The 24,333-nt window shown below is 34.4% G+C and overlaps 1 protein-coding gene across 4 annotated transcripts in view; it reads left to right on the forward strand.

Annotated features, from left to right (window-relative positions):
• BABAM2 (BRISC and BRCA1 A complex member 2) overlaps positions 1-24,333 on the forward strand; it is a 362,799-nt gene that overhangs the window by 86,908 nt on the left and 251,558 nt on the right. For all 4 annotated transcript variants that reach the window (XM_011370731.2, XM_023536945.1, XM_011370732.1 and 1 more), the window contains one exon: positions 21,677-21,871. In XM_011370731.2, coding sequence (XP_011369033.1) covers positions 21,677-21,871 — 195 coding nt within the window. The remainder of the gene's footprint in view (positions 1-21,676; positions 21,872-24,333) is intronic.

Genomic DNA, 24,333 nt, shown 5'->3' on the forward strand with positions numbered 1-24,333 from the left:
TTTTTACTCATCAGCCATAGAAACATTTTATGAAGTAGAAAGAATGTTATTGTTATTCTTTGTAAAATGCACTTCCTAAGGGGAGACAGTGGAAGGGCCCTGGTTTAAAAATCATGACTTATGATTTCATCTAGTTTTCCAAAGGTGTTGCTATTATAATTAATTGTGGATTAAGGAGAGAACTATTAATATATACACATATGTAATATACACATACAAATTTGAAGGCATGTGTTATAAACAAGGCTTTAAAAGCACAGTTGTAGAAAAACAGAACATCTTGAAAGTACAAACAAGGTACACTTAAAATGTTCACTTTCATAAGACAAATAAAAAAAGGCAACTCAAGTTATTTTTTGAAACCCAATGGCAAATATAACATTTAGCAGATGTTGCCAGTTTTGATTTACTCGACTGAATTTGTAAAAATGCTTTTGGGAAAATTAGGTACTTGTGTTGAATATGAAGCATTTCAGCTCAAGAATTTGCTTATCCAGAGGAGTTATTTAATGATCAATTTTGAAGATTATTTCTTGCCTTTGTTTGGTTATCTCTCTTTGTCATCCTCTCTTTATTACCTCTTATTCTCTCTAGCACTCTCCTGAAAGAGTTGGGTTTTTAAATTATGAGAATGTATTTTTATCATTATTTGTGGTATAGGTACTAAGGTTTTCTTTTTAATGAATAAATGTGCTAAGTACCACATTAATGATACAAGAGTTCTGATGAAATAGTGATTATTGAGCCAATGGCGATCTGAGGCATGGAGAAAAAAGGATTTTTAGCTGGATCTTTTAGCAGGGATAGAATTTATAGTATGAACAGAGTCCGGGATGGCACTGTAGGCAGGGAGACAAAGCTACAGAGATTCATCACAAACCAAATGGCATATTGGAAGCACCGAGCAAAGCAGTTTTCTTGGAGCAGAGTTTACGTTGGCAAATAGTAGAAAATACAGTTATAGAGGTAGATTGAGGCAAAATTATAAGGGGTTTAGAATACAAGCTAAAGATGGTTCGTTACTAGTTTAGGCTGTGATTTTAAAAAACTGCTGCAATCTTAGGCTTTTTCCCCCCCTCTTTTTTTTTTTTTTTTTTTTTTTTTTAAATATGAGTTTCTAAAGACATTGAAGCTTTTGTGAGATGTTTATGATTTGAAAATGTTTTTTTCCCCATGGTATTGAGGATTCCAGAAATTTTTGATTCCTTTACATTTTATCTACCTGCTGTTTAAGCTCACTTCTGGAAATAGTTATAACCTTCATGTGTGTACATTAGTTTTTCAGAGGAATCACATTTTTATTATACATTTAAAAAAAATGCACAGTTGTTGATCATATTCCCTCAGAATTTCTAAATCGATTATTTCACATTCACTTGTTTCAAAGGCTAGTCTTACAACTAGCTTACTATTGCATGCTTTTGATATACAGAGCCATAGGACAAAGGGCTATTTATTTTTTCATAAACATTTAATTTTAGAACTTTTAACTTCATATTTACAGAATTATTGTAAAGATGGTACAGAAAGTTCCTGTGTACCCACTATCATTTCCCCTATTGTTAACATCTTACATTACTGTGATACATTCATGACCATTAGTGAACTGACATTGATACATTATTATTAACTGAAGTCTAAACTTTATTCAGATTTCTTTAGTTTTTCCCTAATGTTCTTTTTTAAACCAGAGTCCCATCCAAGATACCACGTGAGAACTAAACTAAACTACATTTAGTTCTCATGTCTGCTTAGGCTCCTATAGATTGACAGTTTCTTAGACTTTCTTTGTTTCTGATGCCCTTGAGAGTTTTGAGGAGTACCAGTAAAGTATTTTATAAATGTCCCTCAATTGGAATTTGTCTAATGTTTTTCTCATGGTTAGATTGTGATTGTGGGCTTTTAGTAGGAAGATCTCAGAGGTAAAGTGCCATTTTCATCACATCATATCAAAAGTACATACTATCACTATGACTTATCACTGTTGATATTAACCATGATTACTTGGCTTGAGGGAGTGCTTGTCAGATTTCTCTACTGTAAAGTTACTATTTTCTCTCCCTTTCCATATTGTCCTCTTTGAAAGGGAGTCAACTATGTGCAGCCCACACTTAAGGAGTGGGCAGTTATACTCTTCCTTTTTGAAAGCAGAGTATCTACATCAATTATTTAGAATTTTTCTGCATAGGAGATTTGTCTGTTCTCCCCCATTATTTATTTATTCAATTCAGTAAATAAACATAAGTATGGACTTAGAGATATTATTTTATTCTTTGGGTTACAATCCAATATTACATTATTTATTTTGTTGCTTAAATTGTTCTAGTTTTGGCCATTAGAAGCTGTTCAGTTGATACCTATATCCCTTTACTACTATACCCCCATGATTAGAGGTCCCCCCCCCACCCCGCTTTATTTCTTTTTTGGAGCACTTGCTTTCTCTATGGCACTGTAAGATCCTTTAGGCTCATCCTGTATATTCCCTACTCCAGTCCTAGAATCAGCTATTTCTCTAAGAAATCCTTGGTGTTTTTATTTTATTGGAGAAAAGTATTAGAAACCAAGTCTGTTTGCTTCTGCTGTGGTGCCATTGCTTTTAGGTCCTCTCAGCTAACAGAGTAAGGAAATACATGTCTATAAATATTTGTATTTATAACCATTTGTGTCTATATTAAGCAAAACATGAGTTTATAGTGATGTCTCTAACTCTAAACCACATGGATCATTCTAGCCTCTGATTATTTTAAGATCTCATTTGTGTATATCCTGATCTCTCTTCTTTTTTGATATTATTCTCATCTGCTTATGTGTTAATTTCTTCTACAAACACATATTGAGTCTGTACTATATTTAAGCCTTTGTATTAGGTGTTAGGGATAGTGAAATGAATGATTGATATAGTCATGGTGTCTTCAATACATGATCATTTCTGCCAGTGTGCTCCATGGTCATGGTTCAGTAGTAGAGAAACTCTGACTACAAAAAGTTATGATATTAGGCAGTATGAAACTGCGATAAAAGGTAGAAAAGAAAGGTAATGACAAAATTCAGATGAAGGAGAAATACTTCAGGAAGGAAAATCACACGATGAATTGTAGCAATTAGAACCTGGTAGCATTCAAAGAGAAAATGTAACCAAACTGGCTTAAGTAAAAAAAGAATGTATTGGTTCACATAAAAGAAAAGACCAAGGGTAAAGGTAGCTTGGTCATGACTGGTTTTAGGGCTTAAACAATGTCATCAGGGCTTTGCTTCGCCTTCTGCTCTGCTGGCATTGTTCTCAGGCCTTTCATAGTATCTCCTAATACTTCCAGACCAATATCAGAACACCAGAAGAAGAGGAAGTCTATCCTCATCAACAAAAGTCCTAGAATTGAGACTTGTTAGCCTTACTTGTGCCATCATATCCATTAACATTGTTCCCTGGGGGATGGAAAGTGCTGGTTAGCTTAGCTTTGTGCGTGAGCTCTGTCCCTTTCACAGGTGTTGGTTTTGTGATTATTAATTGAGCTATACGTTTTTGTTTTGTACATTTGTCTATATATTTATTATATGTTACAATACAGTATTTAAAAAGATAACTGAATATATCCAAAGACAATGAGAAAAATTCAAAAACACCTAGAGAAAACAAAACAGCAACTGTTAGGCTGTTAGCTGACTTCTAATAACAACAGTGGAAGATAGATAGAAGACAGTTTAATGATATATTTAACGTGATAAAAGAAAACAATGACCATTTAAAATTAAACCTTTACTAATTCTTCAGGGAGAAGGAAAAAAAATCTCTGTTGGAAGATCAGAAATGCAGAAAGGAATGAAGAGCAATAAAATAGAATAAAGGGAGATAACAGGAAGAGGGTATAAAATTGTAAATTATCCAGAGGGTGTTTTAACTAGAATTATCTTATACATTATGATGGGTGTTAGGATTTATGTTCCCAATATGTGTCACTTAGCCAAATATTAAAATTAAGTGACTTTCTCTTGGTGTTTTCCAATTTGGGAGTGGGGAATGGGTGCCTATAGGGTGAACAAAGATAATGGCATTAAAGCTTGCCTGTGCAAGTGGATTACTTCATATTGACCATGTCTGCAATCCTTCTTTATACTCTTCTTACATTGCTTCGTGTGATGCTTTGTTTTTTTCCCTGGGGACAACTGGAAATATACTGAGCCTGGGTCCCGTCTCCCAAACCCTGAATGATTTTAGAAAGCCAATTCTTGTGTATATCCAAGACTGAAAACTATAGCTGCTGAAAATGAGTATGGATGAGATAGATCTGAATTATACTCTCATATCTCTTGATTACTAGGTGGATTTTACCAGCCAAGGTATCTAACATCTCTATATTTGTTTATTGATGAAACTGCTAATATTAGTACTTATCTCACAAGGCTATTGTGAGGAATAAAAAACTAACATTTGAATGGACAAATGGAAATAAAACTGGAGTGGAAGCCAAAATGACCAAGGACGACTTAAAATCATAACTGCAGAGGGCTTAGCAAATGTTTGTGTTTTCATAGAAGTCCTCTAGTTTCCCTTTATAATTTGAAGCAGTTTACTTAGATTTTTGAGTTTACATTTAAACTCATATGGAAATGAGGCTTTGTACTTATTGAAAGTCTTTAGGGTGGTGATTATTTAGCTGTACTTGAGTCATCTATAGGGATGGGCACATTAAAAAGGGAAAAAGCCTTATAAATTTTGAACCTAGTCCTGATATATGCTTTCTCCAACATTTTTAAAAAGCAAAAAACCTTAGCCATTTAAAAACATTTTTCAGAGAAATTATCTGCATCCGGCTGAGAATTTTATGCCAAACTGCAGCCCCCACACAAGCTTTGGAGAGCCAAGATGTTTAAACCTGCAAAGTAAAGTGCCAGCTCAACCTTTACACTGGTCTGATGTAATCATTTAACCACAGAATGGTTTGTAGCCTTGAATTGACAATGACTCAGTAGACCTTGTATACATTTTAAAAATGTTTTTAAGTTGTTGGAATTATGAAAATACCATAGAAGCACAATATTATTATAAGCAAAAACATTTGACACATTTAATGCAGTTTCTTGAATATATTTCAGGAACATTTATGGAAAAGCCAGATTGAAAAGTACAAAGTCTGGATTATGACAGATTTTTTAAAAGAAGGGCAACTAATTACTTATAGTATCTAAAATAGTCTACTAGAGATCATCAGTCACATTTTTAAATCAAAGGAGTCCTTTTGGAGATTTGAAAAAATTAATTGGTAAGAATAATGATTGATAAAGCAATTATATATAATTTGTGTGTTTAAAGGTACTTTTAAAAGGATTTCTTATTTTTTAAATATGGAGATATTTGCAAGGCTAACACGAACTCTAGCTCAGTCAGCACCTTGTGGGAGTTATTTTTAAAATACAAAATTTGTCCCAATGAAGCTTGATTTAATTAAAAAGCTAATTTATTATCTTAAAGTATAAGTTAACCATTTGTTTTACTTTCAGCCCGTACCTAAGTACTACTCCTAAACCCAAATTCACTAAATCCACTCATTAAATTAAAAGCATTTTGGAATCAGGAAAAGATGAAATAACTGTTTCAAATATTTGAGCTTGTATGTTGTATTGATATATGCATAGAATTGAGTAGAAATAATTTTGGGATTAGCTATAGATTTATGTTATAAATATATCTTTTCTAGTTCATAGTGAAGAAAATAGGTAATCTTTATAATATTTTACTGAATCAGAAAAACTGTAACAGTAACTTTCAAACTTTTAAGACTAAAAACAAATAATTGAAATACTATCCATTAACCTAATGACTTTAACTTCCTGAAGAGTGCCTAGGAACCATTCCTTACTTCTGGTTAGTACTTTTATGGACTTTTATATTTATAACTATTAAAATTGTGCTCTAGACTTTTTTTATAACATGCATTATGAGAATTTTTGTTTTCTAAGAAACTAATGCAATATAAGATGCTTATAACATTTATGATAAAGGATTAATGAAGGTTTTGTAATTGAGAAACTCTTTTAGAGAGATTAAAAAATTAAGATTAGTTTAATGATATGGCTTCTTTAACTTTTAGCATGATTCCATGACTGTAAATTTGTAACTAGCCATTTTTAGAGTTGAATCATTTTTAGAAATCAAAGCATTTTAGAGTTTTAGAAATCAAATCATTTTTAGAAATCAAATCATTTTTAAATATCAAGGCCACACAAAATTCTTTCTAACTAGTCTCATTTTAAAATACTTTGTATTATGGAGAATTTCAAACATATACAAAAGTAGAAAGTATTGTATAGTGAATCCTCAGAGGGTATCACCCAATTTTGTTTCATCTGTATCCCCATCCACTTACCCCCTTACATATTATTTTGATGCAAATCCTGTACATTATGTCATTTTATCTGTAAATGTTTTGATATGTTCCTAAAAAAGATAAAAAATGTTTTTAAAAGTATAAACAATTCCATTATCTTGTCTAAAAAAATAAACAATTCCCTAGCATCATCAAATAACCAGTCAGTGTTCAAATTACACATTGATTGTTAAGTCTTTTAAGTCTCTTTTAACTTAAAAGTTTTCTCCACCCCACCCCACCCCATTTACAGTTGATGGTTGAAGCAGGGCCATTTGTCTTTTAAAATTACCAGAGACTGGATTTCGCTGATTATATCCTCATGGCATAGTTTAACATGTTCCTTTGTTCTTCTGTATTTCCTATAAATTAGTAGGTAGATATAGGTCCTAGATTTCATGCACCTTCAACCACTTGGTACATAGTCATAAACCAAACTAACGTCCACATTCCCTTCCCCCCAAAAAAGAGGTTCTGAATTTTGTGATAGCTGTCATAGGGACTGTATGCTTTATTTTTGTATATGAGTTTTAGAGGCATCTTTAATTTATATTTAGATAATTTTGTATAATGTGTGATTGAAGATCAGAATGTACACTAACACTGGTTATTGAAAAACGAGATAAATGTGTATATAGTAAGTAGAAAAGAGCTATCAAAAGCAAAAGAAGGATTATAAAAGTACAGTATCCTGGAGTCATTCATTTTAAGGACAAGTATCCCTGTTCACTTCAAAACCCTTAATGATATCACTGTTTTAAAAAAATGGCAGTAAAATATGTTCTCTTAATAATGATCTTGATCCATCAGGAAAGGTGAATTATATTGAATATGGACTATTTTAAGAATCATAACAAGGACAACAGAGAGTCAACAATTTGTCACTTAAAAGATTACAGAATTACATATCATAGTTGTAAAATATGGTGTTGTAGTTAATTTGCAATTCCTGTTATAATATATGTAATATGTGCATATTGAAAGGAGTCATATATAAAAATTACAGAAATTTTACTTTATCAAGAACAACTAGGAAATAAGGTATACTGATTAATCAAATATTCAGATTACTAAAAATTTAATGTATAAGCTATATATAGATTACCGGTTCTTTAAATAATTGATTTTTGATAAAATACCCTTTATACTAAAAGTAGAACATAATTTGATCTTTGATGATTCAGAAACTTTTGAGGGGCTGTTTATAACATCAAAATTATTGTTCTCTTGAAAATTAAATTTGTTGGAGTAACATTGATTAATAAAATTATGTAAATTTCATGTGTACAACTTTACAGAATTATTGTTATTAACTTTGATTGTCATTATATTGTAGCTGTTTAGTAGAGTTGATTAATGCAGAGTTCCAAAGAAATGTTAATTGTCGGAGAGTTATCACTAGATTAAGAAAGCCCAAATTGGCTTTGTGACTGTGATATTCACAAAGTCAGATAAAGAGACTTACAGGAACCAATATGCATGGAGATAAATATGTATGTCTGTATACGTAGATATGTGTTTACCTGTGTGCATATGTGTACATATTACTGTTAAATTTATAATACGTATTGTTAAACATATATACATATATACTGACTTGTCATGTGCAGCCATTACTAGTACTAAGCAAGCTGCAAATTGAAGGAATTTGATCAAAATTTACCACAAGGAAATTGGCTCCAAAGCATAATGATTTTGGCTGGAGAAGATAGTGATCCTGGCACAGTATACTCTCTATTTCCTTGTGAGAGCTCCAAGATTAAAAGAATTAACTACATAGAGGCAGATGCTTGGTAGTTTTCTGGAAGCACAATTATAAGGTTTATGAAAAACAGGAAGATCAACATCTCATTTTTTTTTTTTTTGAACTGGGAACTGATTTAAGCTATTTTGTATCCCTTAGACCTTGTCTATTGAGCTGTGATAATTTGATTTTGTTTTTATGACTTTTTCTTTTTAAATTCTTATTTTAAATTCTTATTTAAATTCTTATTTTCTTTTAAAATTCTTATTCTTATTTTATTAGCCTTTGGAAAGAAATTATATCTTAAAATGCTTTTAAGATAATATTTTTCAGACTGTTCAAACTTTTAATGATTGATGACTATAATTAGTCACATTGCAATATTATATTTTTAGAATTGCTGTTCAGTTTTCTTTTGTCTACTTCTGCTCATAACCACAGATTAGCTTCACTCCCACTGGCAAGTATTTCTTTTGACCCTGGAAAAAATTTGGATCCTTTAATATATTTAGTATATAACGAATTGAATAGTAGTAATCATTCACTTGATAATAATTTGAGTGCCTACTTCGAATAGTCCATAATGTCTAACACATCCCTTGCACAAAAATGAATAAGACACTCTCCTTATTTTCAGATAGTTTATAGTTAATAGAGGGATGGTAATATAAAGTAACTATCACTCAGACGGTCATTCTTTATGAACATTGATGGGTGGGTTGAATAGGAGAATTTTATTTTTATCTTTAATTTTCAGTGACTGAGAAACTATAGCCATTTGTTTTGCTGCAGGTTGCTTAAGTGACATCAAACAATAAAAACCTTGCATATCTACCATAAAATAAGGAAACATAGAAGGAATGAAAACATATTTGTAGGAAATGACCCTAAATCTTAATTCAGGTGTTGCAAACTCAGATGCCTAAAGGAGCCAGCCAACTAATACAAATAAGTGAACAAGACAGGTATAAAACAGTTATAATCGGTGAGGATTGTGACCTACTGAAGTGTGTATGCTTTGTCTGAAGATTTTCTAATAAAAATTTTTTTTGTGGGCCAAAGAAAGCATGACTGCAGGCCAAGGCTGCCAATTTGCAACCCCTCCATAATTCCTTAATATTGATGGAACCATCACAAAAACATTTGAGAGAAAAAATGATGATTTAAACTTAACCTCAAATAAATACATCCAATTTAAGAATAATCACACCATGTAGTAAATTAGTTGGTACTTTTTTTCTGGGGCATAAGTGACATTAAATTAAGGATAATGGAATCCCAGGGGAAAGATATTATAGATCTAGGCTGATGAGGAGATCAAGTTTATTAGAATCCACGACTGTAGGAGAAATAGGAATTAGCAAGTATGTTGTTGGCTCTTCATCACTGAAGATTTTTTTTCTGGGTATGTGTAGTTCTGGATTCCAGGTGTTAATTGTTGTTAGAAGTAGATCAGTACTTCCTGGGAAATGTGTGGGACAACTCTAATGGAAAGCTCTAGTGGATGGAGTGTTTAGCCATCATTTAGACAGTAGATCTTGTGTGAATACGTAATGTGTTTATGTGAAATTATTTTGGCCTTTAATCACAATGAGAAAATACATCAGAAAGATGAAATTTTCTGGGTTTCCACTTTACTATAAAAATGCCTGAACATGACTACAAAAATCACAAAACAGATTCTCTAAGACCAAGGAGTAATTACCACTCCAGGCCTACTGAATCAGTGCCTCAGAAGATAGGATCTGAGAACCTGTCTTTTAAAGATGGTTTCACAGTTACGCTGATGATAGCTAAGATGGGAATTATAGCTGGAGGTAGAAAAGGTTTCATATACTTGCTGGAAGATATCAGACTTCTTTGGTCAGTGAAAATGGTGTATTGACAGGCTTCTATTAAGGGATTTTTTAAAAAAGTGGTGTTTATTGTTAGGAAGAATCCCATTCTGTTTGATGGTAGTGAGTTGAAGGCAATAGAAATGGGTCGCTCAGGATTTGAAGGCTTTATTAAGGTTCTCGAGGCTTTTCGTTAGAGGGGTATGTGTCATGATTATTTTTCCTAACCGAGACACAGGGAGGCCTGTTTGGCCTGTACGGTTTGACACAGCTACTTTTCTTTAGTTAAGTGTGAGGAGCACCACAGTTTTGAGAGAACTGGTGAGAAATGGCTTTCAGGGCTGATGAGTTTAAGGAAGTGAAAATCGATGAAACTGAGTAATCACTTTGTATTGTTAAGTTCACAAATGGTTTGAAGGCAGTGGCGCTGGCTGATTTGTGGGGGCCCAGTTTTCAGTCTCTTTGGAGAATGTGTGCAAAAGATATAAAGGTTTATTGGTCAAAGGCACTCATTTCAAGTTTGGTATGGAGCCAACATTCATAAGACGCCGCAGTACAATTTGTACGTGCTGATTGTGTTTCAGTCGGGCGGAGGAAAGGTAAAAATATCTCCTGTTTACAGGACCATGAAGACCTCCTTTCTAAGCACAGTGCTGATGAAGGCTGGGCTGCTGCTTGTTGTATATAGCTCCAAGACACATGTCAGTAATCAAATATCCTTTTCTGGTCTGGGAGCATTGTTCACTTTTCTTCTTTATATTCTTCAACAGAATGACTGGCTTTTTCAGAAGTCTCCCTTTATTACCCATTGAATCAAATACCTTACTGGTGTTTAAAAAGCTCTGGGATGGGGAACATCTAGGATACCTATTTCAGATCCACTTTAACTTAAGTTCATTAAATGAGTTTTTATATACAAAGGTAGAGTCTTCCTTCCTTCTTTCCTTCCTTTATCCATTCCTTCCTTCCTCTTATTTTTTTCCTTAAGAGAAATGATTGTGATCATTGTTGAGTTAGTAGGAATAGATTAATCCTCTATGTAGATTTTCCTGCAGATAATATAAGAAGCTACTTAACTTTCTTCTCTGGCAGAAAACATAAGGGCCCACACCGAATTTATACTTTGGATTAAAGGACTCTTGAATAGTTATATGGCGTGATAAGAATTCATGACCGTCTCCCTCTATTCCTTCTCTTAGAGGAGGTAAAATCATGATATGGTGTTGTGATATATCAGCACTCTTTTATTATTTCTTCTTCCTCCTCTCCTTCTCTTTCTATTTTTAAGTGACAGGAAACCTGATTTGAACTGGCTTAAACAATAAAGGGAATTCATTGGCTTATAGAACTTAAAAGGGCCTCAGATAAAGCTTGGTCCAGTGGCTGAAATAATGTCATTTAAGAATCTAATTTCTATTTCTTTTCTTCTCTGCTCTGCCTTCCACTGTGTTGACTTTATTCGTAGACTCCACATCTACCCAGCAGCTCAAGTCCCTTTCCTTGTGAATATAAAATTGTTACTCTAGTTCAGACTATATTTTATCCTACCTTAGAAAGAAGGAACACTTTTATTTCTCAGAAGTTCCAACCGATGTCTTCATTTATTTTACTGGGTTTGATTGGGTATGTGCCCATAGATCGTTCAGTCAATTGGTGATGTTAGGTGCATAGACAATATTGATGCAGTTTGGCATTCAGGATCTAAGAAGATTGACAGAGAGGTTATTACTCAAAGCCTGCGCCTGATAATGGGGGGCGGGAAGGTTCTCCAGAGGAAATTTGGGTTTGTGTTACCAGAAGGAGGGAAGCGGACATCAGACAATAGATATTTACTAAATATGGGTTTAGGCTGAAGGTATTATATGGACCTAGGGCTCAGAGGTAGAGTTTTTAGAGGGAAGGACAGAGATGCTGACAGTTCTTAACTACCTGTGTGTTGTATTTTGTGGACGTCCTTTTCTTTAGTTGATGGTCCGCTTTGCGTTGCTTTTTCTTTCTTGCTTTTAGAGCTGCATGTGGCTGGTATAACAGCAGGAGCTTAGGGCCGCCTCCTTTTCAGTCAGAGTGTCCCCTAATCATTTACACACAAATTCTGTTACTAGGACATTAGTGGCTTTCAGACCACTGGCTAGGAAGGCCCCTGACTAGGATTTTTGCTGAAAAGGTCCGGCAAACACTGCAGGTCTGGAATTAAGTGCAGGGAGCTCAGCTAAGGTGAGGAGAAGCTGTTGTACAGTATAAATCATTGTAGCCCAGGGGTGAAGTCCAGTTAAGGAAATCATCTAGGGTAAGGTTCAGAAACCAGGTGTTTCTCTAGTTAAAAATAACAACGTGGTTGAAGCTGTTTATTCTCTGTCTTGTTCCATACTGTTCATTCCTGTGGATCTCTTTGTGATTATCATAGTTGGAAGAAAATGAGAATCTACCCTAAAGTTTGGTCCTGATTGAGGCAGGAAAAGATTTGTCTTGATATGGGAGAATGGATAGGACTCCTATGATGTTGTGACTCACCTATGGCTATAAAACATTCAGGGCCAGCAAAGGATCATCACTAAACTCAAACTGTCTTTCATTGTCATTTAAATAATTTGCCCCAAGCTCAACATCTGTGGTGGGATTCTTAAGTTTAAAAAACTCCCGAAGACATTTTCTAGTGAAAAGTGAAACTCTGAACAAAGTGTTTGCTTTAACTAAATGATTGCAGTTAATTTCTTGTAAAGAAACACAGAAGCACACATTAACTTAAAATAAGCTCACACTGTTGTTTCTTGTAGTACAGCCAGGAAAACCAGTAACAAGCTGTCTCCTTCAAAACCACATCCCTGGATAATATTCGAGCAACCTGGACAATTTAAATACATCCCCAGGAAAAACAATTTGAATTAAGTTAGAAATCATATTTGCTAATTTCTTTTCTGTCATTGCCATGTTGCCTTTTATTCTCAGAGTCTGAGTTGCATTGATTGAGAAGGTGTGTGGCATCAGTGACTCAGGTAAATAGCAACAATCATTTTGGAGCCATAGCTAATCTTGGGCCACAAAAGAGTTATTTTTTTGTGGGGGGAGAGTAATTGTTGGGGTCTTGGTGAATTTGGTGCATGTTTAGCTTAAAGTGTTTGTTTCAATTTTTAAAAAACACTTTGTTGGATACACAGAATGATTTTTTTAATGTTTACGGTTTATTAATCAAATTTTAGTCTATACTGGCATTTTATCCAAAATTAAAGTTAATAATAATATTATTTATTCATTCTTTTCTGAGAAATAATACATATAAGATGTGAACATTTTAGCCTCAAATAAATTTGATTTTTATTTAAAAGATAGCAACTTAAAGTTGTTTGGATAAAGAGAACATTGTATAGAAGAAATAGCGTGGATTTAGTTATTATTCAATCCAACACTCTTCAAAGAGTCGAATACTATTACTGAATAATAGCTAAATTCACTCTATTTCTTCTATATTCATGCTTACATTCAGTGATGTTAGTGTTCCCAGTCTTAATTCTTTTTATACATGTGGAAAAGATACCTTTTCTGTTCTCCAAGTGGTTATATTGTTAAGAGAAGACTCATTATGGTTCTGTGGAGGATACTCTTTCCTTTCTTCTCAGACTTGTTCCACTTGAGGAGGTTTCCAAGATAGAAGAGAATCTGCCGTCTACTTTTTTCCTCTTTGATAAACAAGGAAGGCTGGGCAAAGAGAGATGGTTAGAGATTCCTTCCTTCCTCTGCCCCCTTCTACCCTGTTTCCACCTATCTATTTACCCCTGATTCTAAAGAAAGAAACAGAATTTAGACATGTACTCTGTAATCCTCGAGACCTATTTGAAGTGACATTCAACATGACAATGGGGTTGTGTGCTGGTTACCTTTTAAGAGGAGCTGAAAGGTAATCTTACAGCAACTTCCGATGAGCAAGAAGGGATATTACAGTTTTTTTAATTTTTAAAAATGGGGCCAAAGGTATAATTTTGAGATACTTTTGTGTGTTTTAGATTAAAAGCGTGCTTGCCTATGGAAGAAACCAAATAAGTAAAGTATACCAATTCCAATGATTCTGACATCCTAGCACAAAATTGGGATGATAAATTCTGGTGTGATGTACCAGTAAGTCATCTCTAGTAGTTGTCTGAAGATTCCCCAGAACTTCTCTGTTAATTGGAAGTTTTACTTACCTAGCACTTGTGGGCGAGGCTGCCTACTGAGTGGCATTTCAAAAAGTTCAGATGTAAGATTTCCCTATTTTGCTTTTTCTCTATTATGAGTCTGTCAGTTCTATCACAAAATCACATGGAAAAGGGATCTTTTTTTTTTTTTCTTAGCTGCTAAGGTGTTTGTGTATTTTGCCCAAGACATTACCTTTGTCCTTCTCTAGGATGTGTAATTGTCATGTTCTGTATTGACATAGAATCAGGATCACATTACCATTGGTAGCCAGAATATTTTATTGATTATAAGCCAGAGAATGGACTGCTGTATTTTATCCTACAAGGCAATAATAATAATAATAATAATAAACCATTTAGAAAGATATTAGGTCACAAAAAGTTAAATAAAAGATACAGGGAAATTGGCTGTTGGGTGAGAGGCAGGTCAGAACCTTGGAGAGCTCTAGAGAGAGAGCTGGGGCAGAACCATAGATGCTTTCATGGCTGGCCCCAAATAGACTAGATTTTTTGAGAAGATGCCAATTCCATTTTGCTTAATGATAAGATTTGTATGATTTAAGGAGACAAATCTCTCTACTCCAAGTACGAGCTATGTATTTGTAGACTAATTTGGTGACTTGGGGCTAATGTCTTAAAAACTAGAGAAAATTTCAGTATATCCTCTTGAAGATCCTTCAGGCCATTTTATGATTCTGAATTCCTGTTAGCAGGGCTTTTGATATCAAGGTGAAGATAGTCACAAATATTCACTATTAGATTAGATCCATTCCCCCTCGCCCCCATTTTTTTGTTTTTCCAAATGACGTCTTAGGTAAAACTTCAACAAAATTAAAATAAAAAACTAAACCAAACCAAACCAAAACCAAAAACAGAATGACAGAGATGTTGTTAAAGCAGGGTTTATGAAGTCTGGAGTGCCTTCTACTCAGATTATTTCTGGCTCCAGCAGTAGCCACTGAACACAGGCCACATTTCATGAGAATACATTCAATTTATTTGTCAGACATAGTTTCTAAGTAGGTGTGAGGATTTAACTTATCTGTACGTATAAGAATAACTTTACACATAGGAATAACTTTACTAGCTCATATTAATCCTAGAAATGGCCTTATGTTGTTTGTCTCCTTAGCTATTCATTTGGCTGTCAGAGATTTGCATCTCTTTGAATTAGCTTCTGTGCTTCCCAGAATCCACTGAATTTTCAGATTGTAATTAACAACAACTTCAAACATCATGGCAACAATCTTAAATCTCAGACTCAATAGGCTCTACTTCTGAGAATGAAGAGAATTATTAGAATGTTTGAAAATAAAAGCCACTGAGTATTACTAAATGACCTTATTTAAGTTTTTGCCTTACCAAAATTTATTTCTATGATTGCCCTACAAATTGTAGTGAAGCAGAATACAACTATAATGTTCTCTTCTTTCACGTACCCTATTTTCTTCTTAATAGTTGAATCTCGCTATCTTTTGTGTTCTTCAGATGAAGTGACATTTTAAAAATTCATGCTGTCCATTTTACAGTTCTGTTGGAAATGTAAAATGTCATTGGTCATTTCCTAAGACTTCATTCAGAGGAATGTAACACAAAAGAGTTTTGGTTGAGAAAAGCATAATAAATTCCTACAGCTGTGACCATTACATTATAGCATATTGCATTAGCTTTCTGGAAATATTCTGTGAGGCTTAGAATTTAAGAGAGTAAGTTCAAGGTTACTTGAAGTGTATTTATTTAGGGTTAAGTGATGCAAGATTTGTTCTCTAGAAGGCTATGGAATTGGCTTTTTGTTGATTAGAGGACACAGTTGAAATCTGACTTCATAAAATATGTAAACAAGTAGAATTACTTAAACTTTGAAATTTAAAAACAGTTTGAAATAAAATATTTGAAAAATGCTATTCTGTATTTAAAATTTATATTTTCTATTATGAAAGTATGTGCATGTGTTATATATGTGCACATATATATGCATGTATATAAACATATACTCAGAAAATTTGGAAAATACAGAAAATATCGAAGGGAAAAAATCTTCTAAATAGCTGCTAACAATAGACATCAGTTTTTAATATTTCTTCTAGCAATTTCTGTGCATAGATGGTTTTGTTGTGGAGGGTTAGGAGAGGATGGAGATAATCAAAGTTATGATCATTATGTATATATAGTTTTATATCTGTCTTCATTTAATATTTTAACAAAATCATTTTCTGTGCTCTCATATGGTATTTGTAAACATAGTAGTTGCATATTATTCCTTTGAATGAGTATAACAGTTTTTCACCTATTTCTTATCAGGTATTTAGGTTATTTGCAGTTTCATGATATTATAAATGACTCTATATTTTTTTGTCTATGAAGCTTTTTTCCCCCTTATTTTTGTTGTTTTCTCTGATAGATTTTCAGAAATAGAATTTCTAGGATTATTGAGAATGAACATTTTTAAGATTCATGAAACAAATAAAAATAAACTGCTTGTATCAGTTTTCACTCTCATGTGTACAAGTGTCCATTAAACTACATCCTCACCAGCATTAGCTATTTGCTTAAAAAAAGAACTCGGCTAACCTAAGATATAAACTTCGTTTCTCATAATTATTGCCCAGTTTTCCTCTCTTGTGGGGAATGCCGAGTGAGAGCCTAGCCAAAGCAGTGAGTTCAATGGAAGCAAGAAGCAGTTTGTGGGGCTGAGACCTTGTCTTGGAGTAAATGTCAGGCTAATGAGTTCAAACCAAGCCCCGATGCAAGGGGGTTAGTTGAATCATGGGAGTGAGTAGTCTTCTTGTGGGGTGGGGAGATCTGAGAGTATAGGTTGAGAGGAGGACTTAGTTTTGCTCTTTATATTCTTTTATGTTATTGGAAAAAATTTCTTTTACCATGTACATATATTACTTTTCAAAGAAACAAGAAGGGTTGGCAGATTTACATACTACACTGTCAGTTACTTTCTACACCTGAGTATCAGCAGTTATTCAGCCTCTCTAGTTAACTGGTCTTTAAAAAGGACTGGCATAATACCCTACGTGAATCGCTTCATAGGTGTTTAGTGAGAATGAATAAAGTTTCTAATTGTAGTTAACTCTTTTGCTTTTGTCTGTTTTCTTTTATTGTATTTTATCACTGTCTCTTAATTCATTTTTCATTACTCATTTTTGAAGTCTCTTTTTTATGGCTACTTTTTCTGGCCATCCTCATTTCCGATTTCTTCTTTCATTTATTGAGAATAGTAAGAGATTTGTGAATAGAGAAATCTTCATTTTTCATAAAGAGGCCTGTTAATTTATGCTTTACACTCCTTTGCCTGAAGAAGCTTCGGCCATTTTTCTCTATCTCCTACTCAAGAGGAGGGGAAAGCACTAATGTCCTGCATTGCTAGACTTGTTTTTTAAATATATTGTAGTCTTAGGAGGCGACCAAAATCTTGTATATCTTCTGTTCTCCCCTGCTAGGCAAAGTGGTTTAAACCACAAATTACCTAATAAGTAAAAGTGGTCATGTAGCAATAGTAGAGGAATTTTTATCTTATTGAGCATATCTGTACCTCCCTTGATGGAGATGTTTTTCAGCTAAGTCATTTCCTGGGGAAGTGTGCATTTAATGACCAAAGAGGTTAAATGCATTTCCATATATTGGGATCATATTTTAATGGAAAGGGACTGATTGGCCTGTCTTTACTATGCATTTAATAATTAGGTTGAATCAATTGAAATGAATTCAAATTGGTAAGAGACGTTTGCCGGCTTATATGCTTTTGTAATTTTTGGGGGGGTGCGGTGTGTGTGTGTATGTTGATAATAGGCTTATAACTTGCAAACAGCTGAAGAGAAATGACAGAATTAAAAAGCCGTTGTTGTTTTTTTTTTAATGAAGCAACTAAAGGTTTTTATTTTTTTCCTGGAACAAGGACTTAAACGGAGTACTTGACTAAGAAATGGGATATTGTGTATTTTTCCTATTTATGAATGTTTGACTGATTTCTAAAGGAAATGCATAGCAAGCTATATAATGATCATTTTAAGTTCTATACCATGTTGTTATTATCCGATTGATACTTTGAATGTAGTTTTGAGTAGTTCAAAAGGAATTTTCAGGTAGATGAGGTCAAGAGGTTTGCCAGTGAAGACAGGACAGGACAGTACTCTTCTTATCAAATCGCTTCATAGCAAGTGGTCCCTTTCAATCACTGTATGATGTTCAATCTCTTACTTTTTTCTCTGTTCATCAAATCTCTATTTGAACATCCCTTAAGATTTATCTTTCCTATAAATAACACTTAATGATTTCTCCATTCTCATTAGTCCCTTTAAATCCACACACTCAGTAGAGCAAAGTAATTACTATACTTTTAAAAGATGCATTTCTTTAACTTTTGTTTGATTTCTTTGATAGAAGACTTTTCTGATTAGATTGGTCATAATAGTAATAAATGTGATTTTTCGATATTATATGAAGGTGTCAAAATCTAGAAGACCTTCATAACTCAGTGAATCTATTTTCTAAATGATCAGTGTATGATGGTACAAAACCATACATGAGTAAAAGATCCATTTAAAGTACAGGGCAGATAAATGGAATTTAATGTAAGAGTATGAAATGTTTATTAATATAGTTTCAGATTCTGCATTGCAGCTAACCTTTAAGAAACTATCACTTGTTGAGTTTTGGTATATTATCGAAGAAGAATATCCAAAATTATTTGAAAATGCTGTTAAAATACTCCTCTCTTTGCAGAGTACATATTTGAGTGAGGCTGGATTTTCTTCATACTTCAGCCAAAACAGCATATTGTGGCATTGAATATACAAGCAGATAGGAGAATTCAGCTCTTTTTTTAAAACCGGACATTATAGAGATTTGCAAGAATGTAAAACAATGCCATGCTTCTCGCTGTTCTTTCAGAAAATATAGTTATTTTATTAAAAATGTTTTTATATTAAAATGTAGTAGATTTGTTACTTTAAAATGAATTAATAGTATTTAAAAAATATCTCAGATTTCATTTTTAATATAATACATGTAATCCATATAATTCATACATACAGAAGCTTTTTGGGGTCTTCAGTACTTTTTAAGAATGTAAAAGGTTTTTGAGAGCAAAATGTGTGAGAATGTCTGGTGTAGTGCTTAAAGAGGGGCTTGGAGCCAAATTGCTTGTCAGAAACCCAGCTTTATTGTTTAATAGCTCTATGACCTTGAACAAAATATTGAACTAATTTTTGCCTCAGTTTCCTCATCTATAAAATATCATAATACATGGAAGTGTGGTAGGTGTTCTCCTTGCTCTTCCATGCTTTTGCCAAGGAAATTGCCATTCCCTTTGTCCTAACCCCCCATCCTCAGCTTTGAAACTCATGCCATTGGAGTGGTAAGACTCAGCACTCCCTCCTTCTTGCTGTTGTCTATAGAGACATTCATTGAAGCACATGGCTCTTTGTTACTCTTCTGCATTATTGCTCTTGTCATGATTCTAGGTGATTTAATATTCAGATAAATGATCCTTTCAATATGCTGGCCTCTCAGTTCCTGACTTCCTTTCCTTCAGCGATCTCGTTCTCCACTGTACCTCAACCAGGCATACTCTTAGCCAGACCTTGTCAATACCAGTTACCAATCCCTTCCATCACCTCAGCTGCAAACATCCCATTCTCTGACCACGCCTCCTGTCTTTCCAATTCATTCTTTTTAGTATCTATCTCAACTCCCAGCAGTTTCTCTACCTCACCGGAGCCGTTGGTCTTACCACCTTTCAACTCTCACTTCTCTTATGAACTTATTTGGCTTTTTTCCTGGCTTAAAGTGCATGGTCCATAATTAAAAGCATTATTTTGCAAACCCTCTAAGATCTTTTGACCCCTATTTCTATTTACTGTACTTGGCTGGCAAAATCTCAACTTTTGTTAAATCCCAATTCCTCCTACTCCACATTGCACCCAGGCAGTGGAATTTATGCTAATAGGTCTTGCTAAAAAAAAAAAAATCATACCTTTAACCTCGGTGGAGCTTTTAGTGCTATATAGAATTTCTTCTTCATTTCCTCAGTCCATATATTTTTCTAAATGACTCTCTAAATGACTATTTCACACTTTCTTCTCAAACCTCCAATGTCTGCTCCTTCATTCTCACTCTCAGCTTATGACCTTCCTTCCTATTTCAAGGACTAAATATAAGTTCTCTGGAAGGAACCACCACAAGCTCCTGTCACTACATGAAACAGCTCCTGTCACCACATGGAACAGCCTGCCAGCATTTACACTCATTTAGTTGACCTTTCCTCCTGTTCCTTTGGATGGGCTCTCTGTGCTCATTTCTAAGGCCAACCTTTTATGAGATCCCATTCCTAGCTACCTATTCATTATTTTCTCTCCTGGTATTCTGACCTCCCAACCTCATCATCATGTTTACACCCTCTCTATACTGACATTCCATTAGGCCACAAATATCTGAGCAAAACTTTCCCTTGACCCCACATTCTCCTCTAGTTACCGCATCGAATTGTCTGTATAGCTGCCTGCCATTTTTAACCATTTTCTCTTAAACACTCAACAACAATCAAGCTTTATTTCTTCAAGATAACACTTGTTGAGGACATGATTGACCTGCATGTTGCTAGACCCAGCAGTCAATTCCCAGGCCTTATCTTACTTATCAAACACCATTTGACACAGCTGATCACTTCTTTCTCCTTGAAGCACTTACTTCGCTAGATTTCTGGGATGCATGCTATATTTTTCTGAGTAACATTTATCATCATCCGATATATTGAATGGTTTGTTTATTGTTTATTTTGGCCCTCTAAAATATAAGCTCCTTGAGAGCAAGGGCTTGGCTCGTTCTCATCACTGCCAAGAACAGTGGCTTATGCACAGTAGGACTTTGGTGAATATTTGTTAAATGAATGAATAAATGAATGTGAGCTTAATGACTACTGTGTACTTATGAGATCTTCCCTCATTCTCAGTGCCTTTCCTGGTCGTAAGGTCTTAGAGCCATTTTCTTCTTTTTTCTGAAGCTTGCATTTCCTAATTGTATTTTCTCTCATCTTTACTACATTCCTATCTTTTTCAGGCTGAACCGTCATGATTATACTTATATTTCTGTGGGGCTCTAGTGTTTACAGAGCATTTATTTATATCTGGTGTTACAGATGCAGATGGTCTGTGGATCTGAGTTGATGACGTTAGCATATAAAGCTGAATTTAGGTGCAAATTGAAAAAAATTAGAATTATAAAAGAATAGGAAACTAATTAAGTCTTCCAGAGCTAAAATTATGGTCTTCTAGGATATTTAGGTTTCTTGTTTTATTACTACCCTGCTTTACACTTTACTGTTTCTACCTACTTATGATGGAATTCCTCTTGATTTGCTACGAGGATTTTTAGAACGCAGGAGAAATCACCAAGCTCCAAGTCTTTACACTTCAGCTCTGAGTTGATCGCTAATTAAGAGTAGTCTGTTCCTCTTAGATTTTCATCTGTCTTTTTCTCTATATTGATTTGCTAGTGTGATGTTGGATTTGTATGAAAATTCATTTTTAACTAGTATTTTATTTATGGCTTCTACAGAACCTTGCCTCCTGGAATCCTTCAAATCCTGAATGTCTCTTACTTGTGGTAAAGGAACTTGTGCAACAGTATCACCAGTTTCAGTGCAGCCGCCTCCGTGAGAGCTCTCGTCTCATGTTTGAATACCAGACATTACTGGAAGAGCCGCAGTATGGAGAGAACATGGAAATTTATGCTGGGAAAAAAAACAACTGGGTAAGGTTTTTTGAGAATGAGGAAACCATGCCCCCCACCCCCATTTTATCTGTAATAAAATAAAATAAAATAAAATAAATTCAGATTTCCATTTATAATAAACCTTAGTCATTTCCTTAGGTAAACATGTTCAGGTTGCCTATATACTTTCTTATAATTTAGAATTCGAAGGGGCCCTAATGTTTTTTTGGCTCATTATGTTTCTCAAAGGTATCACCTGGGACGTTCATAAAATTTGGAGTCTCACATCTCCAGCCCTAGATATTCAAAAGTCAGGGCGGAGCCTGAGGACCTGCATGTAAAATAAGCCCCCTTTGAGTTTCTGATGCAGTTGGCTCACAGGCCACATTTGGATACACAAGTTTCCCTTTCTTTTCAGTGTAGAACTTCTTCAGTATCCCAATCAGATAAGAGAGGTAATTCTGGAGGTAGCGCATTTATATGGAGCCTTTTATAATGTCTTTTTATAGTTTCTTTATATTGTATGATCGTTTTCAAATACAAGTCAGATCATATCACTCATCAGCCTAGAACTTTCATATACTTCTCTTTTTCTCTCATGGTAAGAGCCAAAGTCCTTCCAGTGGCACAAAATGCTCTACGCCATTGCCATCACCACTGTCTTCCATCCCTTATTACTTCTCTCACTTCATCTTCTACCTTCCTGTCTAAAAATATTCGGCTCCAGCCACTGGCACCTTTGCCATACTGCGGACACACTGGGTGTGCTCCTGCCCCGGGTGCTTTGTTTATAGCTTTCCTGTTGTCTGCACATTTCCCCTAAATATTCGCATGCCTAAACCCTTTCTCTTTAAAGTCTTTACTCATATATCATATTCTCAGCTATGCCTGTGTTAATACCCTCAATTTTTAAAAATAACTTCTTTGAGGTATAATTTACATATCATAAATTCACCTGTTTTAAGTGTACAATGCAACGATTTTTAATACACTTGCCGAGTTGAGCAACCACCACCACAGTCCAGTTTTAGAACAATTTCATCACCCCAATAAGATTCCTCTTGCCAGTTACAGCTAATCCTGTTCTCGCCACCACCTTCAGGCCACCACTAAACTACTTTCTACTGTAGAGATTTTCTTTTCTGAACTTTTCATATAATAGAATCATACAATATCTGATCTTTTGGCTTCATTTATTTAGCATAGTATGTTTGAGGTTCATCTACGTTGTAGCATATATCAGTACTTCATTTCTTTTTTTTTGTTGGAATCCTAGGGGGAAAATTTTATGTTGTCTTTACAGTACTTCATATCTTTTTGTGGCTGAATAATATTCCAATGGCTAGACATGTTACATTTTGTTTATCCATTCACCAATTGATTGATATTTGGGTTTCTGCTTTTTGACTGTTATGAATAATGCTGCTATAAACATTCATGTGCAAGTCTTTGTAACATTCCTTTTTAAAATTCTGACTCATCCACTCCCACCTTTATCTTACTCTACATTTTTTTTGCACCTCTTTTTAACGTACCATATAATGAATGTATTAATTATATGTTGCTACATATAAGATAATTATTCCAGAACTTAGTGGCTTAAAACAACATTTATTATCATATTTTTTTGGTCAGGAATCTGCGTAGACTCTTCGTTTTAGGGCCTGTCACAGGCCGAACTTAAGGTATTAGTCAGGACTGCAGTCTTCTCAAAACTCAACTGGAGATGGATCCATTCTGAGATTATTCATGTGGTTGTTGATACCATTTAATTCCTTATGGGTGTCAAACTGAGGGTCTCAGTGCAGTGCTGACTGTTGGCTAGAGGCTGCCCTCAGTCCCTTGCTTCTTCTCAAGGCCTGTCTACAGGGCTGCTCATAAGATGGCAACTGGCTTCAGTAGAGCAGGCAAACAGGAGAGAGTGAGAGCGTGTGAGCAAGACTGAAGTCATTCTTTCTAAACTAATCTCAGAGTGCCATCTCATCACTTTTGCTATATTCTATTTAAGTTCAGTCTATACACACAGGAGGAATTGCTAAGAATGTGAATACCAGGGATTGTTGAGAGCCACTTAGAAGCAGCCTACCACACTTACTTATTATGTTTAATGTTTGTCTCTCACCACTGGAATGTAAAATTCCATGAAGGTGGGGATCTTTGTTCTGTTCACCAGTATATGTCATAAATACCTGAAACAGTGCCTGCCACATTGTTTACATTTCATATACATTTGTTAAATGAATAATTAGTAATAAACTCTAGTTAAGCACAGAATAGGTCTAGGTTCTCTTCTCTTTGTTAATTCTTTTAGGTTTCACTTAATCTTCCTTCAGTTAAATATGCCTGCCTCCTCTTATTTCTTCAGCTTTTTCTTTAAAGGACATAGTTTCCAAGGTCTCATACTGATTAATGCCTTTGAATCAGTAGGACTAAAATTCATTCTTGTTATAAATCACCTTATTTATTCAGTTCAAGATTTTTTTCGTAAATTTATTTTGAAA

This window comes from Pteropus vampyrus, unplaced genomic scaffold (assembly GCF_000151845.1).
Source record: "Pteropus vampyrus isolate Shadow unplaced genomic scaffold, Pvam_2.0 Scaffold173, whole genome shotgun sequence".
Taxonomy (NCBI): domain Eukaryota; kingdom Metazoa; phylum Chordata; class Mammalia; order Chiroptera; family Pteropodidae; genus Pteropus; species Pteropus vampyrus.